The sequence below is a fragment of the Rattus norvegicus genome, chromosome 12, assembly GCF_021556685.1.
Source record: "Rattus norvegicus strain SHRSP/BbbUtx chromosome 12, alternate assembly SHRSP_T2T, whole genome shotgun sequence".
NCBI lineage: Eukaryota > Metazoa > Chordata > Mammalia > Rodentia > Muridae > Rattus > Rattus norvegicus.
Window position 1 is genome coordinate 42,219,389 of NC_141545.1, and position 18,714 is coordinate 42,238,102.

At 52.8% G+C, this 18,714-nt stretch overlaps 1 protein-coding gene across 13 annotated transcripts in view; it reads right to left on the reverse strand.

Moving 5' to 3' along the window:
* Positions 1-1,598: 1,598 nt before the first annotated feature.
* The window catches only part of Hectd4 (HECT domain E3 ubiquitin protein ligase 4), a 148,896-nt gene continuing 131,780 nt past the window's right edge, over positions 1,599-18,714 (reverse strand). For 9 of the 13 annotated variants that reach the window (XM_087578472.1, XM_087578467.1, XM_087578473.1 and 6 more), the window contains 16 exon segments: positions 18,516-18,714; positions 17,580-17,787; positions 16,432-16,655; positions 16,189-16,340; positions 14,236-14,342; positions 13,615-13,738; positions 11,700-11,890; positions 10,468-10,614; positions 9,760-9,879; positions 9,167-9,322; positions 7,354-7,457; positions 6,956-7,177; positions 5,964-6,127; positions 5,304-5,499; positions 4,942-5,164; positions 1,599-3,697 (listed from right to left, as the gene is read on the reverse strand). The exon segment at positions 18,516-18,714 is cut by the window's right edge and continues 1,108 nt beyond it. In XM_087578472.1, coding sequence (XP_087434598.1) covers positions 3,561-3,697; positions 4,942-5,164; positions 5,304-5,499; positions 5,964-6,127; positions 6,956-7,177; positions 7,354-7,457; positions 9,167-9,322; positions 9,760-9,879; positions 10,468-10,614; positions 11,700-11,890; positions 13,615-13,738; positions 14,236-14,342; positions 16,189-16,340; positions 16,432-16,655; positions 17,580-17,787; positions 18,516-18,714 — 2,674 coding nt within the window. In that variant the 3' untranslated portion in view covers positions 1,599-3,560. 13 annotated transcript variants of the gene reach the window in all.

Below are 18,714 nucleotides of genomic sequence, written 5' to 3' on the forward strand. Positions count from 1 at the left end.
TTTAAATGTATTTTTAAATTGTGTATATTAGTTGTAAGAAATGGGTTTTATTATGACTTTCTCATACATAAAACATGCATTTTATATGGGGCTGAGTCGACATTTGTTTAGATCAGACTGGCCTTGCACTTGTGGTCACAGGCCTCTTCTTTTTCTGGGGTGGTGGGGTGAGAGAGAAGTCTGAGGTAGCACAGGCTGTCCTGAGCTTTCCCTTTCCTCTTCAGTGCTCCACCATGCCTCGCCCCGTCTGAAGTTAGTCCTTCCCTGGCGACATACACAAAGACTGTCCTGGTTGTTTTGTGTGCCGCTGGGTTGAACCTGGCTCGGCAAAGGTAAGGTTTCTTTCACTTTCTAGGCTACGAAGCCATTCTGACACAGGGCTGATTTTCTCAAGGTTGGCACTCTCCTAGATGGACGTCTGCTCTGTGTGTGTGTCTGTGTGTGGTGTGTGTGTGTCTGTGTGTGTGGTGTGTGTGTGTGTGTGTGTGTGTGTGATGTGTGGTGTGTGCACTATGAGTGCCCCCTGCTGCTGATGTGTCTGCTTACCCTTTCAGCTGTTTCTCCACTACTGCCCTGGTCCCTTTGTCTTTTTGTACTCCATAGACTTTTTCTCATCTTTAAACTGTTTTGATGCTAATCTTCAAAGCCTGTCTGCTGTTGTCTCATGTCTTTTTTCCTGATTTAATGGAATGAATACTTTTGCTGGGGTTGGGATATTGTGTCTCTGTTGTTCATTTCCAGTGTAGACTTTCTCTTCCATCATACCAGGTAGACATGAAGCCCTAAGGCAGCTCCTAGCAGCCTTTGGTGTGGCAGTCAGCTGGCACTTTCCACAGACACCCCAGAAGCTGTACAGGCTTTCCCTCTAGGTCATTTGAAAGTCCCCTGTCCCCAGATCTGTTTGAAATCTATTATCCTGGTACACAGGCCCTCCAATTCCACTCTGTAGTTTTTGAGACAGGGTCTGTGTAGCTCTGGCTGGCCTGGAACTCACTCTGTAGCCCAGGCTCCTCTGCCAAGGGCATGTGCAGCACAGGGGAGGAGCCTTCTGAATGTGCTCTATAAGAGACCACGGTGCTGCGAAGAGGGGAGTCCTTGATGAACAGAGCAATGAGTGAGTGGGCACTTGTGCCTTTCCAGCATAAGGAGAGCTGTTTGGTTGGGTCCCTTCTGTTCCTGTGATGAAGATGTGTTTAGGAGTTGGTGAGGATGACCATGAAGCAGTGGGAGGGGACAAGCAAGTCTGAATTCGGTTGGGGTCCCCGAGACAACAGAGGCTCCTTGGGGTGGGTGGTTGCTGTTCAAGTAGGTTTAGATGCACTGCCTCCCCAGGACAACTGTTTGAGAACAGTCAAACTCATCTAGGGTGACAGCTGGCTCTGGAAAACCTCCATGCCAGGCTCTAGAGCACAGACTAGCTGTCAGGACAGAGTGGGTGGCACTCTGAAACAGGAGGAGGTAGTTCGAAAGCTAATGGAGTGCAGTGAGTGCAAATGTTAATTCCTAGCCACTTGTGACACCTGGGCGTCAGAGCCACCTAGAGCAGTGCCAGCCTTCGAGCTTGCTCAGCAAGAGGAGATGACCACACACTCAGGTCGGTCAGTCAGATGAAGGTTATTTATTGGTGTGACTTTTTCCGTAGTGAGCTTCCTTTACACAGCATAGTGTAAGTAGCATCAGACTGAATGGGGGCTGTTAATGCAGTCATAAATAATTATAATAAATATACATCAAGTAACTTTACAGCACACATTGTTCAGGGCCAAGACTGGGATCTGTCTGGACCTCAGTGCGCTCTCTAGGAGCAGCAGCTGAGTTAGCAGCAGATATCTCACTCACAGCTGTCATCTAATCAAGGAATGGGCCAACAGAAGCTTCCAGAACCCTCCTGGGGAGGTAGCTGACAGAATCCCAAGTCCATTCGTGGGACAAGGATAGAAGGGAACCAAGGATCTGAAGGTACAGGAATGAAAACTCACTTTAAAATTCAGAGGCTCCTGCCTTCTGTCGAACAGAGTCAGGATCCTTGAGGTCGCTGGGGTGGTCCCACACAGCGGCCACGATCTTCTGTGAGAGCAGGGCTTGCAGCCCTGTGACTGGCGTGGCCAGCACACTGAGCTGGGGCATATCACTTCCCCGGGTGGGGTTGGGTGGGGTGTTTTCTGTCATGGTCCTCAATGCGTTTCCTAAGTGTAACGAGGAGGAGATGGATGCCAGCCCTAAGGCTTGCACGGCCTCCCAAGCAGGCCGGGTGCTGTGGAGAGGAGCACATCCTCCTCACTTTCCTTAGAACTTCTGTGTGCACAATATCATACAATAGCTACAGCGCTGCCATTCTGTGACAACTGGTGAGGCCCAAGTGACAGTGTCCAACAGTTGGCATGTGCTGCTCTTGAACAAAGTACCATTGGACAAAGACTTATTTGGGGCACAAATGCACTGGGGTAGTGGGTGAGCCTGCAGGAAGCTCAGCCCTGGCACACACGTTGGTTGTAGAGGGTGCTGGGCAGGCCAGCCAGGGCACAGAGGAATCCCCTGCAGTCTCTGCCTGGGTCACTGATGCAGCCCTGTGTGGGCAGAGCACCTCAGACAGTCTTTAGAGATGGGCTGTAACCCTTTCCTGGGCTCCTTACAGCAGTGTGGTGAGGTGGGCCCTCTCTGAGCACAGAGTGGGGTAGGCTTGAGTCATGTGCTTTCCTGTGCAGTCAGCTGTAGAAAGGCCCACTCAGCACTATCCCTCTAGCTCCACTGTCTTTCAGCTCCAGCCACCAAGACGTGCCCAACCTGTCTGTGAACTAAGGCCTGGAGTAGCCCCTGGGTGTCTGCTCCTGAGGTATCCTCAGGCCATTCAGCCCAGGTGCCCAGAAGAGACAGGTGGCAGATAGGGCTGCCTCGATGGGAAGAGACAAGGGGCCTCTGTGGGATTTCCTAAAAAAAAAAACAACAAAAAAACAAAAACAAACAAACAAAAAAAACCCCAAACAAACAAGGCAGGGACACACAGTAAAGCAGGAAGGTTAACACATGAGTTCCCCGTGTCTCTTGAATGTTTGAGCACTAGCTCAACCACTCAAGACGGAAGGAGGGAGCCCTGCAGACGCTGCCTCTGGGAGAAGCCAGCTCAGGGCAGGAGGGCAGGACTGAGGACTGCTCACACATTTGTGGAGACACTCTGTAAGAGAACAGGATACTTTGTGTGGCTGAGGTCACCTCAACCCTCAGCTTTCCACTGGTGGCTCTCTGATGACGAGCCACCTGAACCTGTGGCATCACAGCAGTCTGGTAGCCACCAAAACAGTGTCCAGGAAGATCAAGTTAGACATAAACTGTCGGGAATTAACTATCCTACAAATGTACCACAGACAGCAGCAAAGGAACGGACCCTCACAAAATGGACACATACAAAGTGTCTTCCAGGTGGTCCTGGGACACGGACGAAAGTTCAGAATGCAAATGTCGCCAGCTCCTCACTTGAGGCCCTGGAGGGATGCGCCTGGACTGGCTTCCCAAGCCGGCAGAAGGGTGCCTTGGTGATAGCCTAATCTTCTGGCCCACTCCCATCAGCCACTTAGGGGGTCTTCACGGTAGTGAATGGCACAGCGCAGCTTCTCCAGCATGATCTCCAGGGAGGAGTACTGGGGAAGCTTGATCATGAACATGCAGGTCTCCACTCGGATGTAGCGGGAGTCGGGAGGACCTGCAGAAGGCACAACACCAACTTCAGAGGGCTGGATTTGGGCTTCTGCCTCCTGGCTGGCTTCCTGGGCACTCTGTGTGTGCCTCTGTGTATAGGCACTCTCTGTGTGGGTCTCTGTGCGTTTGCATGCATGCATGTTCTGCATTTTGCAGGACAGAAGGAGCAGTCTATCTTCCCACTTTGGGTGGTCAACTAGGCAGGAGTGGCTACCGTAAGCCTTGTCTCTGTTTCTCCAGGGCTGAGATCACAAAAATGCCACCATGCCTGGGTTTTAAAAGGCTAACAGAGTGGAGGTGGAGGTTGTCAGAGGTGCATATCTTTAGGCCTAGCACTTAGGTGCAGTGGCAGGTGGATCTGTGAGTTTGAGGCCAGCCTGGTCTACTTCCTACTGAGTCCCAGAACAGCCAGAGCTACACAGAGAAACCCTGTCCCCCAACCCCCATCCACATACACATGCACACGTGCACATGCACACTTGTGTGTGGTGTGCCATGTGTAGAGGTCAGTGTGTGTGTGTGTGTGTGTGTGTGTGTGTGTGTGTGTGTGTGTGTGTGTGTGGTGTGTGCCACATGTGTAGACGTCATAGATAACTTTGCAGGAGTCAGCTCTCTCTACCACATGGGTCCCAGGGATAGAATTTAAGTCAGGTTTGAGCCATCTTACTGGTTAGTCTGTCCGTCCGTCCGTCCTTCCTTCCTTCCAAAATGTGGGTTCCATGGGTCAAACTCACATTGTCCCCAGTACAGTGGTAAAAAGTCCCACTTGTCACACTAAGGTTTGATGCCCTAACAGGGAGGCAAAATTGTCCTTTTGACTGGGCATGGTGCTACACACCTATAATCCTAGACCTGGAAGGAGGAGGCCCGAGGATTAGCGGCTCAAGGTCATCCTCAGTTACACAGTGAATCTGAGGCCAGCCTATGATACGTATGACACACAAACTATCTTCCTGCATCTGAAAGGTGAGAATCTAGGGTGTGTCTTGGAGGTCTCCAGCCTCCCTGGCGCACAGGGGTCCCTGCATTTCATCTCTGGCACTGCAGGGCTTTACAGAAGAAAATGGTCAGCAATGTGCAAGCTGTGGCTCCTTGGCATCTTTTAAATGTTGATGCATCATCCGGGCTGGGTGGCCACAGTGCTCACGAAGCCTCCCCTGTATGACTGAGTCCTGGCGTGTGGGGTCTTGGTTACTGAGTCCACAAGGACCTAAGGGTCCCACCAACAGGAGCTGGGAAGGGCAATACCTGCTGTGCCATCTGGAGGGGCAATCTTCATGGGGTACGGCGGCACATGGGCTGTGTCAGGACCGCCGTCCTTGCAAGGGCAGGTGAAGGGGATGCGCTCCTGATTGCAGGCGAACTTGATGAACTTGCACAGTTCCTCCTGGGTGAACGTCTCCAGAGCCCCCCAGAAGAGCTCGATGTGCTGGTCTGTCTCCATCAGCCCCACCTGGTACATGGTGTGGGCCTGGGGAAGAAAGCCCAGTGGTGAGCGGGCCTGGCCTGACCCCAGGCAGGGTGGGGCAGGAGCTACATGTGGACCAGAGCATGGGGCAGCCGTGGTGAGGGCAGAGCTCGGGACCGTCGGGAAGGGCAGGGCTACCTACCTTCAGGAACTCTAGGTTGACGTACGGGAGGCCACAGGTACGCAATTCCATCTCCAGTGGGCTGAGGGTGGTGAGCAGCTGCAGGGGGATGATGGAGCCCAGGCCAGCACGCACAGCAGTCACGCACTCCATGTTCTGTAGCTCACGCAGGCGTAGGCTCCGGATGGCTGCCGCGTAGATATCCTTGTTCTCCCAACTGTCGAGGACCACCAGTGAGGTAAGGGGAGATGTGATGGCATGACTCTTGGCCTGGGGGCTGCATCTACCCAGATGGTCGAGCCCTGCTTCATGGCTCACCCTACTCCTTCAGAGCTGTTACTGCCTAAGGCAGTGCTTCTCAACTTTCCTAATGCTGCAAACCTTTGACACAGCAGTTCCTCACGTTGTGGTGACCCCCAACCATAACATTATTTTTGTTGCTGCTTCCTAACTGTACATTTGCTATTGTTATAATTGTAATATAAATATCTATGTTTTCTGATTGATTGCCTTAGATGACCCAAAGAGGTCAGGACCCACATGCTGAGAACCATTGCCTCAAGGGGCCCTTTAGTTAAAATAAAGACCTCTTTTCTTGTGTCCTACCTCCGACCTTACACCCTCCCCTGGGAACATCCCGTCTCACTAGTGTGGTCCAGCCCCTTCCAGTCACACACTCACGCCACAGGGATGTGCCGGCCACGGCTGCACAGCTCCACCTCCTCGCCAGTCATGGTCAGGTAGGTGAAGCGGCAGCAGGGCTTGGGGCCTTCCGGGCTGTCAGTGGCCAGGTGCTGGGAGGCGATCTCGGCACACAGGGCCTCCAGCTCGCTCTCATCGTTGATCTGTGGACACAGGCAGGGTGAAGCTGGCTGCTGTTCTGCTGCCAAGGCCCCCAGGCAGCAGAACTCTGCCCTTCAGCTGGCACACGCTGGCCTGCTCATGGGCCCACAGGAGGCTTGGCAGACTTGCCAGCATTCATTGTGCCTGCATCTGGAGCGGCGCATGGAGCCCAAAGCCCAGGCTGTCGGGAGGTGGTGGAGGAAGTGTTGTCACTTGAGGTGGAATCTGAGGTTTCACAAGCCCACACCAGGCCCAGTCCTCCCTCTCTGCTTTCAGATCAGGATGTAGTTTTCAACTCCTGCTCCACCACTGTGCCTGTCTGATTCCTGCTAGGACGATAATGGACTAAGCCTTTGACACTTCAAACCCCCAATTAAATGCTTTGCTTCTTGAGTCGCCTTGGCTCATGATGTTCCAAGAGGGCAAAGGAAAGGCAAGAATGCCGTCTCCACCAGTCTCTGCTGTCTGCATGGGCCCATGCTCACCTCCTGCTCCCTTTCTGAAACCCTAACTGGTGTACACACATGCACACGTACATACACGCACACACACATGCACACACGCACGCACACACACAGCACCCCTCTTCCCACCCCCCGAGCATTTCCATTGCACTGCACACTTGGCTATGGACCTGCTAAAAGCATCCCCTAGAGCGGCAGCATCAGCATCTGCTTTTGTCAGTTGCACAGATGGCAGAGGCCGGTCCCTGAAAGAAGCCTTCTGTGGAGGATCTCAGGCCCTTTCCCCTGGACACTTGGGTCCTTATGGAGTACTAGTCCAGAGGACCCTGGGGCCCTGCTGTCCTCCAACACTGTGCCTTCACTCACACTCTCAAACTTCTTGACATAATTGTAGGTGAGGATGTCTGCCTCCTGCAGGTCCTGGTCAGGGTCAAGAGGCTCGCCAACCAGCGTCTTCCAGAAGGAGGGCAGCAGGTCCAGGGGGAGAGGCACATCTGCACGGATGGCGATTCCCAGCAGCTGGCCCAAGAAGTGTAGCAGTTGCTCCTCCCCATAGGTGATGGGGCTTGGGGTCAGGATGTACTTGCCCTGCAAGAGCGAGGTCAGGTTACCTCTGCGCATGTGCCCAGGCGGGAGGGAAGCTGCAGTGAGGACGCCCAGTTCTCAGGCTCAGTCAGCTGGGCATCAAAGCTGTCCCACCTGGGCCACAAATGTGTGTGGAAGAGGGGGCAGGGCCACAGGGACACAGCCAGCCCCTGCCTCACCTTGTTCTTGTTGACAGCAGAGCTGGGGCACAGCAGGAGCAGCGACAGTGAGGAGCTCTGCAGTTCTTTACACACCTGCCACAGGAAGTGGCGGAAGGAGCCACCTGCCGAGACACAGAGGCCGGTCACGTGTCGGCCCAGGGGTGTCGGCCCAGGGTTACCCAGACAACCTGCCCCGTACAGCCTGCCCCCATACAGGCCACTGTACAGGCCCCCGTACAGCCGGCTCATCGAGGCACCCAAAGTGTAGGGAAAGCAGTCTTGGCTCTATGAACATGGAGGCCTGCCTGAGGCTGAGTCTGCTGAGATGCTGACCCCAGCTCTCCATAAAGGCACCTGTGTCCAGGCTTACTGTCTCCTGTCACATGGGAGCTGGGGGCAGGGAAGGAACAGAACCTGAAGGCTGAGGAGTAAATGAGGGGTTGCTTTTGACCAGTGCCTCCTCCCACCATCTCTCAGAGTTGGCCCTGGTTAGTGAATCCATATGAGGACGGTCACAGTGGCAGCCTTGCAGAGACAGCTGGACCCCTCTATTCCTTGTTCAGAAGGCTTCTGCTGGCATTCAAGGGTCAGGAGGCTACAGGAAATTTAGGACAGTACGGGCTGGGTGTGGGCCCTGGAGAGGCTCAGTCTGGGGCAGAATGTCCGGGTCTAAGAGGCAGGAGCTGGTTCAGGCTGAAGCCTGGGGCCAGCAGGGCCTCAGCATGGAGCTGCCCCTGCCTGGCTGTCTGGGAGGTTGCTGACTCCTGGTGTCCCAGTTCCCATCTGCGCATGTGTAGGTAAGGCACTGGTCTTCAGCAAGCAGGGAGCCTGTGCCTGGAACCTGGGGGCGCAGCAGCTCATAGAAGCAGGGCTTTGTTTCCAGGGTTCCCAGACTGAGGCTGTTTGTATGCCCAAGGGGCAGAACAGAGGGAAATGGGAGCACAGAGGACATTCTTCACCCACTTACAACAGAGAAAGAGTCCCAAATGGCTGGGATCAAAGTGATTGCCAGCACCAAGAGACATCTCAGCTGTCCTTCCTCATTGCCAGTGAGTGTCATGACGCTGCTTTAATGGAAGGACCCCAATGTCTATGTCTCATGGGCAACTCGAGCTTTGGGCTCAAGCAGCTGGTCATCTGTGCCTCTCACTGGAAAGGCTTGTGGGTGGCCGTCAATGTCACAGTAAGATTAGGACAAGTGTGCCTTTAAGAGCAGTGTGGTTCCCCACACCTGGAATGGTGGCTGGTAACAGGACAAGTCAGTAGAGATTAGTGTCACTTCTGTAGCCCAGGAAAATGAGGCGGACATTGACCTTATCATTTGTACTGAGAATGAGCCTAAGACCTCACAAAATGCTTCCAACTGAGCTACATCCCCAGTTCTCCAGTTCCCCAGCCTCTATACCCTATCCCTCTACCCCAAGTCTTCTGCTCCCCAGCCCTGTACACCTCCAGCCCCTATGTCCTGACCCCCTAACTCCCAGCCCTCCCTGTCTCTATGTCCTGAGCCCTCCTCACTCCCAGCCCTCCCTGTCTCTAGGTCCTGAGCCCTCCCCACTCCCAGCCCTCCCTGTCTCTATGTTTTACATTTGGAGACAAGATTTCACAACGTTGCTCAGGTTGGCCTTGAACTTAACACTATAATACCAAACTAGTCTTCACTTTATAATGCTCCTGCTTCAGTCCCTCAATGACTGGGAAGACAGGACTGAGTTACAAGACCTGACTAAGGGAGGCATTTCTTCTTGAGAGCAGGGTGTCATCATGTTGTGCCCACCCCCACCTCATGCCCAGGGTTTGTGCATCTGCACCCAGCCCAAGAGCTACTTACTGGTGCCATGAACCTCCTCCCCAGTGAAGCGGATATTGAAGGCATACGTGGGGTCACCCCCACTGGCCAACTTGACACAGAGCTGAGAAGATGGCACGGAGGCCAGCTGCCGGGCAGCCTGGCAGAAGTAGGAGTTTTCAGAAGCTCTGATTTCCCCTGGAAATGAGAAGGGATCATAAGGTGTGGCGGCCATGCCCTGCCATTCACCAGGAAAGACTCGTGCCAGGTTTGCAGGGCCAGGCCCCCTTCCCTCTGCACATGGAGCTTTGGGCTTGCTTATGTGGTGCGTGGGGAGCAAACCCAGGGAATCCCAGAGCTTCTCTCCAGAACTCACAACCAGCTCCTCCCTTGAACTCCTCATGTCTTTTTCTGCTCTAGACAGCAACCTTGCCCTTAACTACAGAAGTAGGGCTTGTTATCAGTTACAATGGCCTCTGTACCCCTCCTACAGCCAGAGAGGAAAGGCATTGGGGGCAGGGAGGGCTGGAAAGTCCCCATCAGGAGCCTGGCACACACAGAAGCAGCCAGATGGGCAGGGGCTGGAGGTGCCTCACCCCACCTTCTCTGGGGGTCTCAGAGTCAGCCAGTCTCACCTCCCACAGTTTCCAGTGGGTCTAAGGTGATCTCGGGCGCCGCGTGGTCAGCTGTCCTCTGCACAGTCGCATTTAGCACCCGGTTCATCACAGTCACTTTTGTGTCATAGAAGATCAGCCCTGAAGAAGGAATGTGGCAGAGATGTGACTCCTAGTCACTCCTGTAACTGGGAGGGTGGGGGAGTCGTGCAAACTCACCCCAAGCCCTTTGGAATGTTGTCCAGTCAGGCTGCAAGTGGCCAATCAAGCACACCATGTAAAATGCCATCTATTTGTGTGTGTGGCACACGTGTGTGTAGGAACACATGTGCACTTATGGGGAGGACGGAAGTTAACACCAGGTGTCTTCTCTCAGTGCTCGTTCGGTGTGTGGATGCATTTCCATTCATGACCAGAGGAGGGCGCTAGTGCTCTCCTGCCACCCTCTGCCTCACTCCTTTGACTCCCTGAATGCCTTTCCTGGGCTTATGCCATGGCAAGTAGAAACCAAGGACTGAACAGATAACCTTGTGCTAACCAGTTCCCTAAGGGCACCTTGGGTAGATGACACAACTTTATTAATGAATGCTTTGAACTTTACACTTTCCTCTTTCTGAGCTCAGGCTACTTTTGATTAGCTTCTCTTGGGGATCCTGCTGCTCAACAGAGGCCTGCCTGACTGCTGTGAGGGGTGCCGCCTTCCTGCCCTGCTTGCCAGCACTCTCTCACCTTTTGCCTCCTTCAGCAGGGCGGCGATGCTGTGTGCGTACATGGGTGTCTGACGCAGCTCCACCAGGGGCAGGAAGAAGGTCTCCAGTGTGGTGTTGAGAGACTGGAGCAGTGCAAAGCGCAGACGCAAGCTCTCGATAGGCACATCTGCAGGGAGAAGGTGACAGGCTCAGTGTCAGCCAAGCCAGACAGGCAAGTTCACAAGTGTCTGCTACTGGGAGGGACAACTGGAGTGGGATCAGGAGCTCTCCTCAGAGCTTTGTCCCTGAGAGCCTGAAGGTGTGAGAGAGGGGCTCCCAAGAAACCCAAGGAACAGAGATGCAGAGATGAGCAGATGTAAGGGGTGAGGCCCTGGATTTCCAAGCCCTATCCCTATGCCTTCCCTAGGCCCTCCCAGGGCTGCATCTGGCCTTAGGAAGTTTGTGGCAACAGAGCCCAGGGCTTTCTGCACAGCAGGCAAACACTCCTCAGTTATACTCTTGGCCCTCCATGGTTTTTTTTTTTTTTTTTTTCCGGAGCTGGGGACCGAACCCAGGGCCTTGCGCTTGCTAGGCAAGTGCTCTACCACTGAGCTAAATCCCCAACCCCACCCTCCATGTTTTTAAACTTGGAAATAACTACGGATTATAACGGGTGGCAAACGCAGTGCAGGGTCTGGTATGCTTGTCACCAGCTGCCTTCAGCAGTGACCAGGAAACTGTACCACTGCCTTTTAGCTAGTCCCTAGACCCCTTGCAGCCGTGTCCGTCCCCTTGTAAGAGACTCCCAGCACAGACAACTTGCCCATCTTTGTCTCCTGGCATCCAGAAGAACAAGGGTCGTGCCCTTGTGGCCAGGTGCGGTGGCCCTGTGGGGCCTGTGTGCAGCCTTGCCTTGCCCTGGCTCTGCCAGGATGATGCCTACATGGAGGGATGGACTCACTAGTGCTCTGCTGCTGTCCATCCCCTGCTTTTAAGAGAAATGGACTGACCTCCCCGAGGACTATCCCTCTAGTGCAAATCAGAGAGATCTGACGCTCTTACCTCACAGCAGCCTGACCACAGTGGGCATGCAGGAGGCGTCTGTCTACTCTGTGCCTGTTACCCCACCTTGACTTTGTTTTCATGAGCATTAAACAAAGGCCAGAGACTGTCCTGGCCAGTTGAAGAGCTCCCTCTACCCTTTCAGTTGATGCACATGGAGAGACATAAGTATTTCTGCAGCATGGTGGGGGACCCCTAGAGGCCACATACTGGAAAGGCAGGCCATCCTGGGGTCAGTGGCATCAGCTGGGTCAAGGTACACTTCATGAGGATGGAGCCGTGCTGGTGTGATAGCGAGGTGGCGGCACAGCCGGTTGATGTACTGCACGAGAGCCACATCCATCTCCAGAGCCCACTTCCGGGAGGCCTTCTGTGCGTGCCGGACATCAATGCAGGCACACCTGAGGCAGGACAGCCAGAGTCTTTCAGGGATGCGGAGGGAGGGAAAGCTCTTTCAGAGTAGGAGGGATCAGGGTATGGGTGTGGAGGAGCCCTGTGGGAAGTCTGGAAAGCCACGTGCTCCCTGCTTTCTTCTTATCAGGTGGAGGAACGGGGGTCCTCGGGTGACATGGAGCCCACTCAGATATCTGAAGCAACATGACCTCAGAACGGTATTGGTGCCTCATGACACAAGAATTCAATGAGGTTGCCTATGAAACACAGGCACAGTGCCCGGCTTACCCATGTGTACTGGTCAGCTGCTGCAGGTACCTGTTTGGCTCCCTCAGCCTGCAACCCCATTCCACTATTTACCATAGCTGTGAGGATGGGCAGACCAGGGTGTTCTCATAAGGGCTTTACTGCCAGGCTGTACTGTGGCAGTTACTTTGGGCACAACCTCCATGCCCGCCCCTGGAGATAGCTCCTAAACTGAGCTGCTAAACTTTGCAATGGAACTCTGGACAACCAAGAGAATGACCTCTGGAACCCTGTAACATCAAGGGTGTGAAACCTGACAAACTCAGAGTGCTGGCAATGTCTTCAACAGGGCTGAAACGCCAACCTCTAAAGTACACGAGGAGAGATGGTTCCTGAGCATAGCCACAGGGTCTCCTGTTTACTGCTGTAATCAACAGAACAGCTACGGAATCAGTATGCACATCCCTCTCCCACAAACCCAGGGCTTTGAGGTGGGTAAGGCTGGGCTCTCCAGTGGTCAAAGGTCATGTGCTAGGGTGGCCACAGCATCTTGGGAGAGGACAGGAGGATGCAGCACTGCTCTCTTCACACTAGAGGCCAGCTCGACCCCACACTAGGGTCTTGGACACATGAGTCCCTTCTCACTGGCAAGTTCTTACATGGTGGGCTGACCTGACGTCAGCTGTGGCTGCCCTTGGCCAAGTCTGTGGTGAGGAGGGAAGACTCCTCCACTGCCACACAAAAAGAACTCTCTACAGATTCCACTGATGGCCCTGTAGGTCTCCTCCCACTGAGGACTACGGCTCTTAGTCCAGAAAGTCCCTCTAACCTAATAAGTAAGCAGACTCACAAATCAAGGCCACCAATGATGGGGGTGGGTCTCCCACACTTGGCTAATTACAGGGGTCAGCAGGCTCCGAATGCCATGAATAATCCTCACCCTGGGAAGGCACCCCATGAGAATGGGATCTCTTCTGCCAAGTAATTCTGTGAAATACCATTTCTCAGAAAGTCTGCATTGGACAGACAGCCCCTCCTTTGTGGCTCAGCATGTCCAACTACAGACAGGCCGAGGGACCTGTGTGTGATCTAGGGTGCTGACTTCCTTAGTTCTGCACACCCCTTGCCTGCTTGGGACTCACTGGTGGACAGGTGTGGGCTGGAAAGCTGGGGAGCCCTGCCTTTCTGGGTCTTCCTAGGATGGAGGGCAACAGAGGGCAGAGGAACTCTGAAGAAGACTTTAGAATAAGCAGTGTCCTGGTCACGGACCAAATCTTGTGCTGTAAATGCAGTCTGGTAGCATTTGGAGAGGTAATTAAAGCTAAATGAAATCATACAAATAGGCCCAAGACAACAGTCTGATGTGCTTTTAAGGAAAAAGAGAATTGGCTGGGGGTGGTGCACATCTGTAATCCCCCAGCAGGACCACAGCTAAGACATCTACTAACCAAAACCAGGATCAACCTAGAGAACGGACAAGGCTCACCTCTCAAAATGAAGGTCATACCCACAGGACAGGATTGCCCTCCAGACACTGCGGATGTCTTGCTTGGCACGGTCAATGACGAATTTGTGAAATCCTTCTAGAGTTAGGTACTTTTCCTCAGGAACTGATGGCCAGCATTGCATGCAGTCAGGGGTGGGAAGGAAAGGCAGGCACAGTCACGGGTGGGAAACCAGCACACTGTGGTCCTTCCAGTGTCTTGTCCATGGCCGGCCCTACCTAGCTCCACTCCCTGTGATCCCTGGTATTATCTTGCTGTCCCCAGTTCAGCTAGAGTGTGACATAGCCTCTGCACACTCAACCTGCCATCCAGGTGTTGCCGTGACTTCCCATCACCCTATTTCTCTGAGTCTCAGGAGTACAAGGTTGACAATTCGAACGGCATGCACAGCCCGCTCTGTGCCTGGAGTAGATTTCCGTTGCAACCACCCACTCATCACCTTATTTTTACCTCCCTTAAGCTGATGGCCATTACTCTCCTGTCTCAACTAAGCCTCAGAGGAACAGGGACCATAAAGAGTGTTGGGCATCCCAGTGAGTGCCCTGTCCTAGAATGGGCTGCTGTCCCCAGGGTGGAGACCAGCTCTCCAGCCACTAATGTACCTTCTTGTTTTTTGGTGGGTGACTTTTCTGGATCCTTTTCATCCGGTTTGCTCTTCTCAGGTGACTTGGGCTTCACGGTTGGCTTCTTCTCACTTAGTGCGGTCCTGCTACAGAGCAAAGCTCAGCAGTTAGGATGGGTGTGGCCACATGGCCTCCCACAGGAAACAGAACCTCACCCACCCCAACTCCGCCACGGGAGTCACCCAGGACTGAGAGTGGAAAGGCTTTGTGATTACATTCCAAAGACAAGTCAACATTTTAAAGTGTGAGGACTCAGAGTCTTTTCAGTCATTTCCTATATATGCAGATGGCAGGGTTTGATAAAGCAGCCAGTACAAGATTAGCTGCCTAGATTAAATTAAGTCAACTGAGTGAACTCAGTTCTCAGCTCTGCTCCAATTCTCAATGCTCCCAAGAGACCATGGGGCAGCGGCTGAGCAGGACACGGATGGACAGCACTGTGTGCAAGACAAGGCCATCTGCACACACCTGGTTAAGGAAAGGGTGTGGGATTGCTCTAGTCACTCACACAATTTCTTCAGACCCACAGTGCAAGGGCTCTCAGAACAGTAAGGGTCTGAGTCATAAACTAACACTAGGCATGGCAGCCAATCCCTGTGGCTCCTGAGTTGATGCAGAACAGTCCCCAGTCTGCGTCTAGCTGGGGTTTCAGAGTAAGAAGCTGTCTCAACAGGTCCTCACATAGACTAGGTTGGAACATATTATGTAATAACCTTGAACTCCTGATTCTGTGTCCTCTCCCAAGTAATGTACCCCTGACTGTGCCAGCCTTGAGACCCCACCTTAAGAAAATTATACTAGGGCTGGAGAGATGGCTCAGTGGTTAAGAGCACTGACTGCTCTTCCAGAGGACCTGAGTTCAAATCCCAGCAACCACATGGTGGCTCACAACCATCTGTGATGAGATCTGATGCCCTCTTCTGGTGTGTCCGAAGACAGCCACAGTGTACTCATATGCATAAAAAATAAATTAACTTTAAAAAAAAGAGGGAAAATTATACTAAACATACATGCAAATTCAAATATAGAATATTTAGGGAAGGAGACTTTGAAATCAGGAAAGAACTTATCTACTTATCTATCTCTCTACCTACCTACCTACCTCTCTCTCTCTCTCTCTCTCTCTCTCTCTCTCTCTCTCTCTCTCTGTGTGTGTGTGTGTGTGTGTGTGTGTGTGTGTGTGTGTGTGTGTGTTAGCAAATGAGCCCAGAGCCTCGTGCACTCTTAGCAAATGCCCTATCACTGAGCTGTATCTCCAGCTCTGCTTATTTATCCACTCGCTCGTTCGTTCATTCGTTCACTCGTTCGTCTGCCCATCCATTCATCTGAGACGGCTTCACTATGTGGTCTTGGCTGGCCTCAAGCTCACCGAGATCCAACTGCCTCAGTCTTCTGAGTGCTAAATCCAAAGGTGTGTGCTGTCATGTCTGACTATCCCCAGTGCTCTTTGACTCTGCTTTGAGACGGACAACTTTGGAACTCACTCTCTGGCCAGGTAGGCCTTGAGCTTGTGATCTTTCTGCTGTGGCCTCCTCTGAGTTTGTGCCAGTTAAGAAAGTGATAGATGCACAGAAATAAAAGGGCCTGGAGTCCTGCACATACTGAAAGCACGCTGTGCTGCTGAGCTACGGCCCCTGCCTAAGTCAGTTCTGCTCCACACACATGAAAAGCGTTCTAAACCGAGCGCTTATGCATGCGCATCATGAGATGGACTGATTTGAATGGATGGATGGATGCGCTTTCCATGAGTTCTCAGCACTCACTGCTTGTCTGGCTTTTACTACACTCACAGGCAAGGTGAAACGTTAACTTGCAGCAGATGGAGCCGAGGACCGAAGGGACCTCAGGAGCAGAGAACACAGACCCAGTCTTTTGGGCACCTGCTGGAGGCTGCCCACAGCCACCCTCTTCCCAAGCTCCCTAATGGTGCACCTGAGGCTGCTGAGCACAGCTTTGTCCTTGGCAGGCGGCTTGGTGACTGGCCGCTTCGTGCTCACCACCTTCACTGGGTGCTGCTCCTTCCCGGCTTTGCTGTATTTGCTCTTATCCAGTTTGGGCTTGGGCACGCCATATTTCCTCAGGATCTGCAGAGCACAAGAGTGGAGAGCAAGACTCTCAGGCCAGCGCAGATGAGGAACCCATGACTCAGCTCAGAGTGTATGTGGACTGTGGTACCTGTGTGAGCTGGTCCTCCAGCACCTTCTTTGGAGGCCGGACATTGGTGAAGAAGAGGTGAAGGAGGTTGCCCGGGGTCTGGGAGTTGATCTGTTCTTTGCTAAGATAGATGTCGGAGACCCTGATGGGTTTGGCTGGTGTCAGGCTCAGCGTCTGCTCTGAGTGGGCGCAGCTTTTAAATATTTCTGTCAGGACCTCTCTGGCCCCAGGCACCAGTTTCTCACCTGTTACAGAATAGGACAAGGCTACATAAGTCTCACGAACATACAATGCTAGGACGTACCCTACAGGTTTTTTTCTAGTAACTGCCCATTTTGTTTTCAAAGGCAAAGTCTCATAGCTGAGGTTGGTCTTGAACTTCTGATCCTCTGGCCTAGTTAGCAACCACACATTTAGAAAATTAGCAAATGTGTATGGTGCATGGTGGAAGTGTGTGGCCATCATGTGTGTGGAGTTGAGGATAACAGTCACCAGTCTGAATCTAGCTGGGGTTTTAGAGTAAGAAGCTGTCTTTTGTGTGTTCTGAACAGGTCTTCACAAAGACTAGGTTAGAACACATTACATAGTAAACTTGAACTCCAGATTCTGTGTCCTCTCCCAAGTAATGCACCCCTGACCATGCCAGCCTTGAGACCTCACCTTAAGAAAATTATACTAGGGCTGGAGAGATGGCTCAGTGGTTAAGAGCACTGACTGCTCTCCCAGAGGTCCTGAGTTCAATTCCTACCAACCACATGGTGGCTCACAACCATCTGTAATGAGATCTGATGCCCTCTTCTGGTGTGTCTAAAGACAGCTACAGTGTACGTATAAACAAACAAACAAACAAACAAACAAACAAATCTCTTTAAAAAAACACCAAAAACCAAACAAAAAAACAAAACACCTGTACACATTTGGTACAGTCCCACACTAAAAACCCACATCTGGACCTGTAAGCGGGCTCAGTGGTTAGGGTCCCTGCCTCTAAGCTTGAGGAACTGAGTTTGATCCCTGGGACCTACATGGTGGAAAGATGGATTACCACAAGTTGTCCTCTGACCTCTACACAGGTACCATGATGGGCACGCACACTCACACACACATACATGGAATTAAAAAATAAAACAAAACTACAAAATACTAAACGCACCCAGCCTACAGCTCACCTTTAATGGACTTGTCATTGAAGTAATCTTCTAGTCCTGGGCTCCCTTGTGTGTCAAACAGACTCTGATTGACCACAGACACCGTCAGGATCTCCTCTGTGGACATTTCCATCAGCTCCTCTTCACCGTCCAGACTGGACAGGCCGATCAGATCGTTATTGTTAAATAAACTTGCTCTGACTTTCTCGATTTTGGCTCGGGACCTTATCTGTATGAACAAGGAGGAAGGGTGAGCTCTGATGGGCCTGGCCTGGGGCCATGGGCACTGCTGACCTCGCTCCCTGGGAAGCTCCCTCCCGATGCACCGTGGCCACTGCACAGTAGCTCACCTGGGAAGCTCTGGAGCCTAAAGGCTGTCCAGTGCCCAGGAAGGTGGCCCGGCTGGGAGAGCCACTGACGAAAGTCCTTGCCCTTGGGCTTTACTTACTCTTAGTGGTGCTGGGGCGTGAGCCCAGGGCTTCGTGCACACTAAACAAGTGCTGCACCCCAGTGCTGGGTTTTACCTTGGAGTCTAACTCTTGTCAAAGTGCAAGAAGTCATTAGATGCCTCATTCCTAACCAAGGTATCCCAAGACACATGAGGCATCTGAAGTAGCGGTCATGGGGCATAGCCAGCACCTATACTTAGCATTCCTGGAGTACAGTGAACGTGATTCTCACGGTGCCACCATGCCAAGTGCCTCTCAACACTGCCATGGTCCTGGTGTGTGCCTGCCAGAGACCCTCACCCCACTCACAGCAGAGAACTGCCTATGCTTCGTGACACCAGACTGGACGTCCCTCTTAGAGTTGACCTCAAGAAAAGCAGCTGCTCAGAGTTACCCAGGAGCTCCCCAGAATCCCATGTTGCCTGCTAGCTAATGCCTTGGAAGGAACATGGAGAAGCCATGTTGGTCAGGTCAGGGCTGCGTGGCTTTCAAGGCTCAGAGCTATTACCTCCACCACTGCAAAGCCTTTGATAGGGCGCGTTGTGAGAGGCTGAGTATCCAGGGACGTGACTGTGTACATGGAGCCCACGTCGGACACAGATGCTGTCTCTGGATTGTCTAGAGGCTCCCCCAGGCTGCCCAGGCTGCCCAGGCTGCCAGTGCTGCATAAGGAAATGTCCAGGCTCTCCTGGCTGGACACTACATGG